This window comes from Podarcis erhardii (assembly GCF_964252035.2).
Source record: "Podarcis erhardii genome assembly, chromosome: 7".
Classification (NCBI taxonomy): domain Eukaryota; kingdom Metazoa; phylum Chordata; class Lepidosauria; order Squamata; family Lacertidae; genus Podarcis; species Podarcis erhardii.
Genome location: NC_138511.1, coordinates 69,914,136 through 69,927,332, shown reverse-complemented (window position 1 = coordinate 69,927,332; position 13,197 = coordinate 69,914,136). Strand labels below are relative to the sequence as shown.

At 44.1% G+C, this 13,197-nt stretch overlaps 1 protein-coding gene across 3 annotated transcripts in view; it reads right to left on the bottom strand.

The window, feature by feature from the left end:
- LOC309346140 (putative transmembrane protein 244) overlaps nucleotides 1-13,197 on the bottom strand; it is a 50,031-nt gene that overhangs the window by 2,338 nt on the left and 34,496 nt on the right. Inside the window, exons 2-4 of one of the 3 annotated variants that reach the window (XM_081869858.1) lie at nucleotides 7,099-7,184; nucleotides 4,209-4,282; nucleotides 3,555-3,680 (exon numbers count right to left, since the gene is read on the bottom strand). In XM_081869858.1, the coding sequence (XP_081725984.1) occupies nucleotides 3,555-3,680; nucleotides 4,209-4,282; nucleotides 7,099-7,130 (232 nt within the window). In that variant the 5' untranslated portion in view covers nucleotides 7,131-7,184. Of the gene's footprint in view, nucleotides 1-336; nucleotides 1,928-3,554; nucleotides 3,681-4,208; nucleotides 4,455-7,098; nucleotides 7,185-13,197 lie in introns of those variants that run through there. The other 2 variants (XM_081869857.1, XM_081869856.1) reach the window with 2 other exon arrangements.

Below are 13,197 nucleotides of genomic sequence, written 5' to 3'. Positions count from 1 at the left end.
CGCCACGATGAGGGAGGGAGGGGGGCAAATCACCCAAAAATGGCGACCCAAAAAAATGGCGATCGCACCGATCCAAGCAGCGATTGCCAGTGGCGTAGCGTGGGTTGTCAGCACCCGGGGAAAGGCAAGTAATTTGCGCCCCCTAACCCATGGATTTGCGCCCCCTAACCTGTGGATTTGCGCCCCCTAACCCTAACCCCCAGATGTTGCGCCCGGTGCGGCCGGCCCCCCCTGCACCCCCCACGCTACGACACTGGCGATTGCAGAACCATTCACGGGCCAGATCCAGAGGGCAATTGGGCTGGATGCAGCCCGCGGACCTTAGTTTGCCAATCCCTGCTGTAAAGGATAATTTATTTGGTAGGAAAGAACGTATCAGAGAAATGTGGTATTCCAGGGTCCAAGGTCCCTTTGCTGCCTCTACTACTAACGTTTTCAGTAACCTGAAGCACAGCTTTGCCTTACTGAAGGGTCAGGAAACTGCAGGCCCGAGAACCAAATGTGGCCTTCTAAGGCCCTCTATCTGGCTCTCAGAGCTTTCCTCAACCATACCTCCTTCTGGCCCTGCTTTGAGTGTTTTTCCTAGTTGGAAAGAGTCCTTGAACTGTGATAGTGCATAAGAAGCAAGGCTGACTTCTGGGCTAGCATTGTTTGACAGCTGCCAAAGCCCATACCTCAGTGCAGGATCCACTACCAACTCTTGCAGCCTCCTGGCCTTGCTGCTGCTACCTATTCATCTTTCCTCTCCATCTTGTGTGACCCACCAGTACTCAGGATAACTGTACTTGCAACATACATACACAACAGAGGTGGGACCATTAGTGTGAATGGGTCACTGCCTCACCTGCCTGCCTTCTTTCTTACAGTCAATCCTCAGGGTGGCACTGCCTGTTGGCTTCCTCCTCTTCTGTGTTCTCTGTCTCTGCCCTTTTGGAGGAGGATGGGGACAAAACTAGAGTTTATTGGTCCAGATCCTCCTCTTCCCTTCCAGTACAGCATCTTCCAGCATGGGGGCTGAGCTCCTTTCAGGTGTGTGCTGGACTACTAAAGTAGTTGGCTAACACCCTGTTCTGGCATAGCAAATCCAATACACCTGACTCATCTATCTGTTTGCAAGTCCATTCATCTCTTTGTGCAACTCTTCCCCGTTCCTCACTTCGCTCATCAATCATCTCTTAATTTGCCTATCTTAGCCCTTTCATCCATCCATCTCAATCTTGGAGCACAGAAGTTTGCCTCCCTCCGAGTCACAATTTTAAAGGGGGGAGAAAGAGTGACTGCACCTTGCTTTGGCAGCAGAAGCAGCTGCAGTTTATCATGCCTGAGCCAGGATGCCAACAAATCATGCCCATGTTGGAGGCCGATGCAGTGTCCCTCATCGGAAAACGCATGGGGACTGTGGCACGGGAGCAACACAATCCTTTCTACTAAAGCGCATGTGTCTGGCTCCCATTTAGCAAAAATTGCTTTGTTTATGACTAAGCAATTAGTCCTTTCTATAGATGCCCCCCAGCAACGCAATTGACATGGGAAGCCGAGGGGGAGCGTTGCACCTCTCATGGTGACAGCGAAGTGATGGGTGCCTTTTTCCAGTCCATTAGCACCAGCAAGCTGCATATGTCGGCGCCTGTCTTTCTGGCATTTCAGCGCGCAAGAGAAATGGAAGGCTCTTCCCTGTTATCATTGCTGCCATGATGGGAGAGAAGGAAAGATGGTTCCACATGGCACAGGGATTAATGGGACAGAACAATAGCGGAGGCAGGGACATGAGAGAAGAGGCGGGTGCCAGCCATTTGCAAGCTATTTAAAAACAACGCTCTCTTCCTTGGTAATGTTCATATTTGCTTTAAAGCTGTTTTTAAATTTGATTTTGCAGGATCATTAGCTGTTACTGCTGCTTCTAGGGTGGTGGGGGTGGAGAGGATGCCTGTGGGAAGAAGGGAAAAGTTGGCTTCGTCTGCTGGGTGAACTTTTTAGGCCAGGAGTGGGGAACCAGTGGCATTGGACTACAACTCCCATCATTCCTCTGACTACTTGGCATGCTGGCTGGTGTGAATGGGAAGGTCACAAATGTATCCATTTGTGCAAAACAATCTCGCCTGATGTAACAAATTTTATGTAATTTTTGCTGATAAATGCATTTTTAATGCACACTTTACCCTAATACATTTTTGTACGCGTTGCTTAGCTGACAATCTGCATTGCAAAATTTGGATAAATGCAAATTTTGAAGGATGCCTGCCTATTGTTTTTCATCTTGTTTCATTAAGTGCAGCTTAGGTTAGTCTGTCTTTAAATACAAAGTGAATTACATTTCTATCCTGCCCATAACCTGGATATATTTTGTTCTTTCATCAATAAATTCCTTTTGCAGTCAGTTGTTTAATTATGTTACTTAAAATGTGGAAGGTTCTAAGTCCTGCTCAAGTAAACCCACTGAAGTGAAGACTATAGGTGGTCATGTTTATGTCAGTGGATCTACTCTGAGTTGGACAAGCCTTAAATACCATCTGAAATTGTTATTATGATGGTGATTAGTAATACTGTTTTGCATTGCATGTGGAATTTGTATTATACTTCCTTGTATTAACTCACTTTGGGGGCAACTTATAAACTGCTTATAAACTTTTGTAGAAATATGAAGCAGTATATAACTTAAGTAGGACGCAGGTGACGCTGTGGGTTAAACCACAGAGCCTAGGATTTGCCGATGAGAAGGTCTGCGGTTCCAATCCCGGGGTGAGCTCCTGTTGCTTGGCCCCAGCTCCTGCCAACCTAGCAGTTCGAAAGCACGTCAAGTGCAAGTAGATAAATAGGTACCGCTCCAGCGGGAAGGTAAATGGTGTTTCCGTGTACTGCTCTGGTTCACCAGAAGCGACTTAGTCATGCTGGCCACATGACCTGGAAGCTGTACGCCAGCTCCCTCAGCCAATAAAGCGAGATGAGCGCCGCAACCCCAGAGTCAGTCACGAGTGGACCTAATGGTCAGGGGTCCCTTTACCTTATAACTTAAGTAAATAAACAAAAAATTTGAACATGACTGATACCGTATTGGCCCGAATATAAGCTGCACTCAAATATAAGCCGCACCTTTAAAATTGGAGAGGAAAAAAGAAGAAAATAAAAAATACCTGAATATAAGCCGCTCCATTCCTCACTGCTCCTGGCTGCTTATGGGGGGGGGAGGCGAGCTGCACTGCGTTGCCATTGGCCTTTCCCCTATCTTGCCTTCTCCCTTCCCGGCCTTGGGGGAGAGGACAGGGGAATACGCATGGGGCGGGCGCCGCTTTGCTGCGCTCCTGGCGTTGTTTGCCCCGTACTTCTGGCTGCATACCGTAAGGTCACGAATATAAGCCGCACTTTAACTTTTCATGGTTGAAATTGGGGGGGGGGGGAGTGAGGCTTATATTCAGTCCAATACGGTAATATCTTAGCTGGACAGTTTGCTGTTACTTCACTGGTCCATGAAAGCGGCAGTCCAGTGCCAAACGTTGCTCCTTTTTCCATCCTTGAAAGGGTCCCTCCAATTTAGCACATGACTGCCTTGAACTCACCTGCAACAGTCAAGAGCACATGGGCCATGGTAACAGTGATGGTATAATCCCAGATCCAGCGTTTCAGTAGCACAGCGAAGAGGAGGCCGCTGATCAGAAAGGTGCTCTCCATCGACAGCACGTTTGCTTAGGAAGGAGGAAAAGGGAAAGAAAGCCTTCAATGACCTGGTGGAATCCAGATATTCTGGATTATAAATTGGGGGGGGGGGAGAGAATAACAGCACCCAGCTAAAATTCTAAACTACAGTCGTTCTCCTGTATAGTAGAGCAAAATGTCTTTGATGTCGTGTTCTATACAGAGGCTATTCATTTTAGACTTTCTAGGTTTTATCCGATGCTAGTCCTATTCAAAGTTCCTGTTTAGGGAAGTTTTTAATGTGTGATGTTTTATCGTGTTTTTAATATTCTGTTGGGAGTCAACCAGAGTGGCTGAGGAAACCCAGCCAGATGGGCGGAGTATGAAAAATAACTTCTTATTATTATTTATTATTAAAGTGAACCTAATGAAATTAATTATCATGACTAACTTTGGTCCATTAATTTGAATGGGTCTACTCTGAGTTTTGCATCATAGGCATACCTTGATGCTTTTGTTCTTTCCCCACCCTCAAAGGCAATGCTATTTCTATGAACTAAAGGGTTTCACCAACTCACCCAGAAATTTGGGATTTGAATAAGATGGTTCCATGTTGAATTCAAAAGGGATAAGCATGCCAAAGTTGTTGAGCCTGGAAAGAAAAGTACTTGAGGTTAAATTCAGTAGAAGCTTCATGACAGTTATGATGGTGGCACTTGTAAAATCCACCGACATCTTCTAACTCTTGCTGATTCAGAGCAAGGTCCACTTTATCCTTCATGATGTTTCCAAGTGCAGAAGCTGAGCATTTGAATCTCAATTCTGCAATAAACTAAAACAGCCCTCCTTAAGAGGTTAACAAATAAACTATGGTTGACACGTGAACAGGTCAGGAAAGGTGGGTTTACTCTGGTGTGGTTTAATTTCGTAACATATGCCAGTATTCCAGAAAATGAATAACCTCATCAGCATTTGCTTCAATCGGATTTATCTAAATTTAATTTAAACATATTATCTTCCCTTTGGAAACCCCTCCCCCATGTTCCTCAATATACCATTTCATTGGTAACAGTAGGGAAGAAATGATTATGACTCATACTTAATCAAAGCACAACCACAAAGGCTCCTGATTAAGCATTTGGCTATGCAATGTGGAAATTTATCTGTTAACTCTGTTCTGTCCTGCTCCCCTTTATTTTTGTTTAAACCAGTTCACAAACCAAGAACTTATACACTGATCGCTAATAATGAACCATATGCTGCTGATATCACTGAAGATTAATTATGCTCCTTTTGTGATATACACATGGCATGAGAAGACTTGGTCTATTTATTTGTATCATTTATTATTCCTATGATCCTTGTTTATAAACCCATTAAAAAGTTATAGTAAATAAAATAAAAAACCTCTGCAGCAAACTATTCGTGACAATGGCAGTTTTAGGGGGTAAAGGTTTATATGAGAGCATGGTGGGGAAGAAAAGATTCAGCCCTCTCCAATCCTGCATGACCCTGATCAGAGAGAGAGAGAGATGCTATTTAACAAACAACAAGCCCAGGTACATGAAATGTAATTGTGCATTTAACTTACTGTGTAGTTTGGCCCTCCACTAGTTGCCTTAGGCCAGTGGTGTCCAAACTTGGCCTTCCAGATGTTTTGGGACTACAATTCCCATCATCCCTGACCACTGGTTCTTTTAGCTAGGGATGACGGGACTTGTAGTGTCAAAACATCTGGAGGGCCGAGTTTGGCCACCACTGCCTTAGGCAAACTCTTCCCCCAGCTTCCACCCAGCCCTGGTGATAGGCTGTTGTAGGTACTGCAGAAAGGTAACTGTGTTCATGCACCCGGCTAGAACCCTGAAAAGGAACTCGAAATTGCAATGTTTTGCTGTGGGTTCTGCTTGCTTCATGTAACTCTGATTGATTACTTTGTCCACTTTGTCCAAAGAGATCTACTGTTTCACCCAACAACTTTGTCAGATTGGACAACTTGGCAAAGCCACCCAGTACCCTTGAAGGCTTAAGTACCGTTCTTCCCCAGACATTTTGTGTAAGTTATTACAGATAATTCATTGCTCTTCTTGCCAGGCTGGGAGGTTAACCAACAATGGGAGTCAAGCTAGGCACTCATAAACCTGTCTATCATTGATGGATGGGTAATCACTTTGGTCTTAAATGTAGCTACACTTGGAAGAAAGCCTCATTGGTTTGAATCGGAGTGGGAAACCTTTGTTAGCCCAATGACCAGCTACCTTCAAGAAGAAAGCTTTCCAAAAGAAAAATTCTATTAGGCAAAAATGCATACTAGAATGTGTATATCAGGAGGACTGAGTCTTCACAGAGGGTGGTGAACACAGCACATGATATCATGGGCTGTCCCCTGAGCCTGCTAGATGACATCGCAAGGGATCGTTGCCTTAGGAGAGCGAGAAAAATTCTCAGGGACGATTCACACCCCAGCCAGCATGTCTTTAATCTACCCTCAGGCAGGAGATATAGAAGTATAATCAGTCGTACCAACAGGCTAAAAAACAGTTTCTATCCGTGGGCTGAACAAAAAATAATATAGTACAACTGACTTTCAGGGTTGGTGTGTTATGCGACAAGCACACAGAGTGCAAAGAGATTGAGTGTTTGTGGTGGGGGAGGCTCGGTTAATTCCACTGTACACAGTTTGTACATTGACAATAAAGGTATTGTTGTTATTATTACTAAAATGCTGGCAAACTTCTTTGAGGACTTAAAAAAAATAATCACAGACTGAAGCAGAAGTGTGGCAAACTGTACTTAATGTGTGAAAATGAGAAACAGACACTAAAATTGAAAGAGATGTTTACTATTATTATTAATTTATTTTATATATTTATTTAAACAGATAAATACAATTAATAAAAACATAGAAAAAACAATAATTTTAAACAACCAGTTAAAAGACAATGGACAAGAATCAAAACTTTATGTCTCTGTGTGTGTGTTTATTCCTGGAGTACACCCATTGAAATTAATGGACCTAAGTTAATCATATCCATTAATATAGACATTAATATTATTATGTTCATTAGTCAATATTAATAGTTGCTTAATTTTCACAGGGTTGCTGTGGGAATTAAATGAGGAAGGGGGGAAAGCCCTGTACTCTGCCTTCTGCTCCTTGGAGAAAAAGTTGGGATATGAATGAAATAAATAAAGGATGTCCATAGATCTACGCTGAGTGTGACTAACATTGACCACAAGCCTTAAGACTCCCAGGAACATGCTGTCAGGTGTGTTTTGTAACAGCACAAAGCTAAAGGGAAATTAAAATAAATGGCCTACACTGTAATTAGGCATTGTGTCAGGTGTGGAGGGAAAAAGAACATTCGCAAACACTTATTAGGAGCAGCAGCAGGAAGACGGAACGCTTGTGGGAGATGCTAACAGGAGAGGTTGAGAGTAACATCTATGGTTCACAGAAAGCAGCCTCACCTGAATGCTCCACAGCAAATGCTTCCAGTCATGTAATACACTGTGTAGAAAATGAAGAGGCACAGCAGTATATGAAGAACAATCGTCTGGAAATCAAACCAGGAAAGAAGAAGAAGAAATGAAATGGATTGGTACACGTGTGACCTTATGTTGGTTTCCTGCTGAGCAAAGTTGAATGGTGCCACTTCAAAGGAGAAAAGTCATTAGAGAATTGGGTACTTATGTTAGCTGCCCCAAATAATATTGGTGGGTGCAGTTGCAGGTGATTGTTGAAGGTGCTTTGCAACCCGACAGAGCACTGGAAATGGTCTTGGATTCGCCTGAGAAACAGCATTTCTGCAGCAAAGAAATGACTTGGGCTTCTGTGTGGAAAAGCACAGCTTCATATCTGTTGGAAGTTCAGGTGCAACTCAGCTGACCAAAAGGGGGTTACATGGGGATTCAGATTCCTAGACTATCCCTGTACCTTTGGCCTCTCTGCTGACCTCTCTCTCCTTTGAAGTTTAGATTGACAAGCCTTAGGTTGCATCCTGTTCACAACTTCCTCCTCCTCACTCTCTCAGACCTGCCTTTGTTTCCTCTATAGATTAGTAAGCTTAGAGAAAAGCTTTTCTATCCAAGTTAAGTACTTCCTACGATAGGCAACTTTATTATTTTTCTCTCCAAATCTCTCTGTGCCTGATTCCCATAGGGTAACATCTACTTATCAGATTCACAAGCCACATTCTGCATACCAAATTTCAATAATGTAGGCTAGTAACAAGAGTTTCCAGAACCATCCCTCCCTTCTTTCATATGTCTTTTGAAAGCTATAATGTTTAGACAGGCCTTTGAGATATGAATGTTCTCCTTTTTAACCAATTGGTATTTAATGAAGTTTATTTTAAATAATGTTTTTTTACGGATACTTTTTGCTGATTTTATTCCTATAAATTGTATACCACCTTGATATATTTTAATGTTTGATGTTCTATTGTATTTTTAATATTTTGTTGGAAGCCATCCAGCCAGATGGGCACTGTATAAATAATAAATTATTATTATTATTATTATTATTATTATTATTAATAATAATAATATAAATACAAAGATACATACATAGATAAAATAGGACTTCTGTCTTCCTGTAGTTTTTTTTTCATACTACAAACCATTGAGAAATCTATCACTCAGTCAGGCTGCCACTTGCATTCGCTAGAATGCACCACAATATCATCCAAGTGATATTTAGTTAAGTATTTTTATTTATTTACTTGATGGGGGGGGAAGGTGAGCAGTTGCCCCCTTGCCTCCCCCGACTATGCCCATGGACCTTCTCCTGGCCCATGCTAGAGAATTCTATGCTAGAGCTATCTTTGGAATTATAGAGGTATTCTATTCTACAGTTATCTTTAGATACTGCAGCCTGACTTCAAGCTGATAAGGAGCAGGTGGTGTCGGTGAATCCCTGCTTGACATCCCAAACCTCTCCGCAGCAGCTGACTCTGCTTCCCGCCCCCCAGCTCAGTAGAGGTACCTGTTCCCCAAGGGCTTTACCTTGATGGCTGCTGTATGGCTGCCTTGAGGCACCATGTAAGATTCATAACAGCAAGGGTAATATTTCGTGAAGCACAGCTGTAGCCCAGAAGAGAGAGCCTGGTCTTCTCCCACAGAGGATTAAGGTCTGAGCTGCAAAGCCTGTTAGAGGCGAAGATCGGAGGTGGCAGAGAAAGAGGGAGGAGCAAAGGAAAGCAGCCAGTTGACAATAAAGAATCTATCTATCTATCTATCTATCAGTTCCTTGACTGGAAGAGTTGAAGACATTATAAGGACTGAGCAGAATCTTACGGACTGTGGCAGTCTGCCATGACAATGGTCGGGGTGACTTACACCCACTGGGACAGTTAAGGCAGAAGGCAGGAAGATCTACAGCAGAGCCTCTCTCTAATTGGTTGTAAGAAAGAAGACAGGCAGGTGGGGACTGACTGGAGCTAAAGTGAGGTTGGTGGGCCAATGTCCCCATTCACCTTCGTAGAGTAGCCTCCTGTGGTGGTGATTTTTATAGGCCTCAATATCTGTCATGGGATGGGATCACATTGTTCAGCAATGCTGAAGAAATTCCTACCCAGACATTCAAGAGTGCATCTATACTACCATAAAAGGTAAAGGTAAAGGGACCCCTGACCATTAGGTCCAGTCGTGACCGACTCCGGGGTTGTGGCGCTCATCTCACTTTATTGGCCAAGGAAGCTGGCGTACAGCTTCCGGGCCATGTGGCCAGCATGACTAAGCCTCTTCTGGTGAACCAGAGCAGCGCATGGAAATGCCGTTTACCTTCCCCCCAGAGCGGTACCTATTTATCTACTTGCACTTTGACGTGCTTTTGAACTGCTAGGTTGGAAGGAGCAGGGACCGAGCAACGGGAGCTCACCCTGTCGCGGGGATTCGAACCGCCAACCTTCTAATCGGCAAGTCCTAGGCTCTGTGGTTTAACCCACAGCGCCACCCACGTCCCATATACTACCAGAGATGGCACTAAACAGGGAACGGTAGCCAACACCTCAGAAAACAGAATAAAATTCAGAGTGAGCTTGACAGAATGTGAAGGGATGGCCTGGAACTATGAAAATGAAAATTCAACAGAAACAAATGCAAAAGTTCTGCATTTATGCAACAACATCAAGCGAGTGACACCTAGCTTGGAAACAGTGATTGTGAAAAGGGTCACAGCAGATCACAAGGTGAACGTAAGTCAGCAAAAAAAAAAGTGAATGTGATTTTAGCCTAATAGAGCCAGAGTTCTCAAGTCATATGAAGTATTAGTTCCCCTTTATTCCATGCTGGACCTCCTATGTTCAGCTCAAGACACCATACTTAGAGAAAGATGTGGGCAAGATGGAATGGATTCAGAGGAGAGCAATGAAGATGGCAGTCAATACAAAAAGCAAGCTGACCAGTGGCAAAAATACCTTGGTGACAGGAGTGATCTGACAATGAAACTAATTGCCTGGAGGGAGATGGGATCAGAAGAGAAGACTGGGAGCATGGGGGCAGGATCATAGCACTTTTAAAATCCTTGAAGGGGCATTGCACTGAAGAAGGCAAATACTTGTTCTCTGCTGCCCCAGATAGCAGGTGTACATGTAATGGGCTTAAGGTACACAAGGGTAGATTTTGGGTGAACATCAGGAAGAACTTATTGATGGTAAGAGCATCCATGGAACCAATTGTCTAGGGTTAGTGGGCTCTCCCCTGATTGGAGGTCTTAAGCAGAGGCTGCACAGGGGGTTCCCAAGCCATGCATTGAATGCATGAAGGTTGGGCAAAATTGTCTTCTCCAACTCTCTGATAGGTGGGTCTACCATGGAACAACCCACTCACTGTTCACTCCATTTTTATGGGGCATCAACATTTGCTGTCTTCATCAGATTGTCGTCCTCTGGTGCGGTAGTGGTCAGTGGGTCAGTGATGGCAGGGTAGAGTTTCGCACCTGACTTCTGAGGCATGAAGAGCTCAACTCAAGGTGAGCACAGCGCCAGCGCCAGGAACATTGGATTGGCTCTGACTCTGCTCACACCACCCTGAGCAGTGCCTGTCATTCTGAAGCCATATGTGCAATTCCACATCGCCTTCACTGCCCTGCTGACCACTTCCTGTCCTGTTCATGACTCTTCCAGGAGCATTGGTGATGTCATTTCCTGCCTCTTCCTCTCCAACCCTTCTTGCAGGGACAGTTGGCGTTGCATAGCTCTTGAGGAAGGCTAGCATAGCTTAGCCTACATTTCCTCTGCCCACATAGTATCTGGCTACTCTCAATTTATCTTTGACTTTTGCCCACCATTTCATTATTATTATTTAGAAGAGGGAAAAGAAATCAAATCGAGAAAATATCATTAGTTAGAAAAATAGGTCCCTGGCTTTGTAGCTAATGAAGCTTGGTAGCCTGAAGCATTATGAAAGAAGATGGAAGCTTTTTACATATGAAGAAAATGGTTATTTCAATAGATTGCTCCCCCTACACATACTGTACATTAAAAATGTGTCAAAAAATTAAGCATGTCAACAGAAGGTACAGCGCTCTATGCTCAGGGCCCAATACTGTCAACGTGTCAAGCTTAGGAGAAATGGTTTACTTGCGTGAAGACCAAAAATGAAGAGAGAATTTTTTACTCTGGAGTTTGGCAAGTTCTACACGGTTGTCTGAGAACTCTTCACTGCAGAGGCAAGGAATTGGTGAGCTTCCAGATGTTGCTGGACCATCAGCCCTAGCCAGCCAGCTAGCGTAGCCAATAGTCAGGAGTTGTAGTCCAACAACACATGGGACTCAGCTACATAAATCAAAAAGCAATGATTTGAATGTGTTATAAACATGCAACACCAGATGGCACCAGAGAGCAGAAAATTTTTCTACACGATTTTCCAAAGGATTTTTTCCCCTTTTGTTATAACGATCTAATTTCTGACTTATTTACAGTATAGTGTTTCTTTCCTGTATTTCTTTCCAGTATAGTGTTTCTTTCCACCCCTTGGAGTTAGTGATGGATGGCGCCAACTGGGGTGGAAAGCAAGGAGGCCAACTGTGGGTGGAGCCAGAGACTGGTGCAGCCAACTGATTTCTCCCAGTTGAGTTCTACAAAGGTAACACTGAGGTGGATCAGCAGCAGGAGGAGGAGGCTGACAGCCAGTGCCACCCCTTCAAAAGGCTGTAAGAAGGCAGGCAGATTGGGACTGGCTGATGGTAGGCTGAGGTTGGTGAGGCTGTGCCCCATTTGCCCTAACAGATCAGCTTCCACTGCCTGGAGGATCCACATGTCTGCTTTAGCACAAGCTTCAAGAGAGCAAGAAGTAATGCACAGTGAAGACAGCCCCTCCATTTGCTGTGTTAGCCTGATATGATATCAAGACTTGGCTCAGCTTCCTGACCATGGGTGAACCTCTTAACATGCAAGCTTTTTAGATAGGTCGTACTTCCTGCAGTGTTGGAGTTGCAATGTTTGCAACTCTGTCCATGTTGTGGAATCATCAGGGGATCATTTGCCCATAATACCAGGGATATTCTGTGGTACAAAATCCAGTTATACCCTTAACCATATTGAGAAGGGACCCCCTCAGATATGTTGTCCCTTGCAACAAAAGGACATATTGTGATGTTGATTGTGTGTGTGTGTTGACAGTTGCTTGGTGTTTGTCGGTGAAAGCAATGAAAACAGAGCAACTACAATCTTTGGAAGCTGGGGCCTAAAACTCTGGAGCACCATTTCATTGGATAAACTTGGGACGCGGGTGGCGCTGTGGGTTAAACCACAGAGCCTAGGACTTCCTGATCAGAAGGTCAGCAGTTCAAATCCCCGCTACAGGGTGAGCTCCCGTTGCTCGGTCCCTGCTCCTGTCCCCCTAGCAGTTTGAAAGCACGTCAAAGTCCAAGTAGATAAATAGGTACCGCTCTGGCGGGAAGGTAAACGGCGTTTCCGTGCGCTGCTCTGTTTCGCCAGAAGTGGCTTAGTCATGCTGGCCACATGACCCGGAAGCTGTACACCGGCTCCCTCGGCCAATAAAGCAAGATGAGCGCCGACTGGACCTAATGGTCAGGGGTCCCTTTACCTTTATAAGCATTTTGGGAAGGGAAGGGCTTATTGATTTTATACAATACTGGAATAGACCTACAGAACTTTCATTCCAATATGTCTTAATTATTACTTGCAATTAATTGAAGATATTGTGTTAAAGAAGGATGACCTTCCAGATGATTTTGGACTCCAAGTCCCATTGGCCAATGGTCAGAGATAATGGGAAATGTAGTGCAGTAACGGCTGGAGGACCAAAAATTGCCCAGCCCTAATGTGAAGACTTGGAAGACTAGATAGGTGCGTTAGATTTTGTTTGCCTTTTCTTCCTATTTGTGCGTTGAATAAGAGGAGAAAATAAAAAGTAGTATTCTCTTAGCCACACTGATTAATTAGGGAAAGCTAATCTGGAGTAGTTGGTTAGAATGCCAGACTATGACTTAGGAGACCAGGGTTCAAATCTCTACACAGCCATGAAGCTCGCAGGTGACCTAACTTACTGTGTTGTTGTGAAGCTAAAATTGGGAGGGGAGAACAATGTAAATCGCCTTGACTT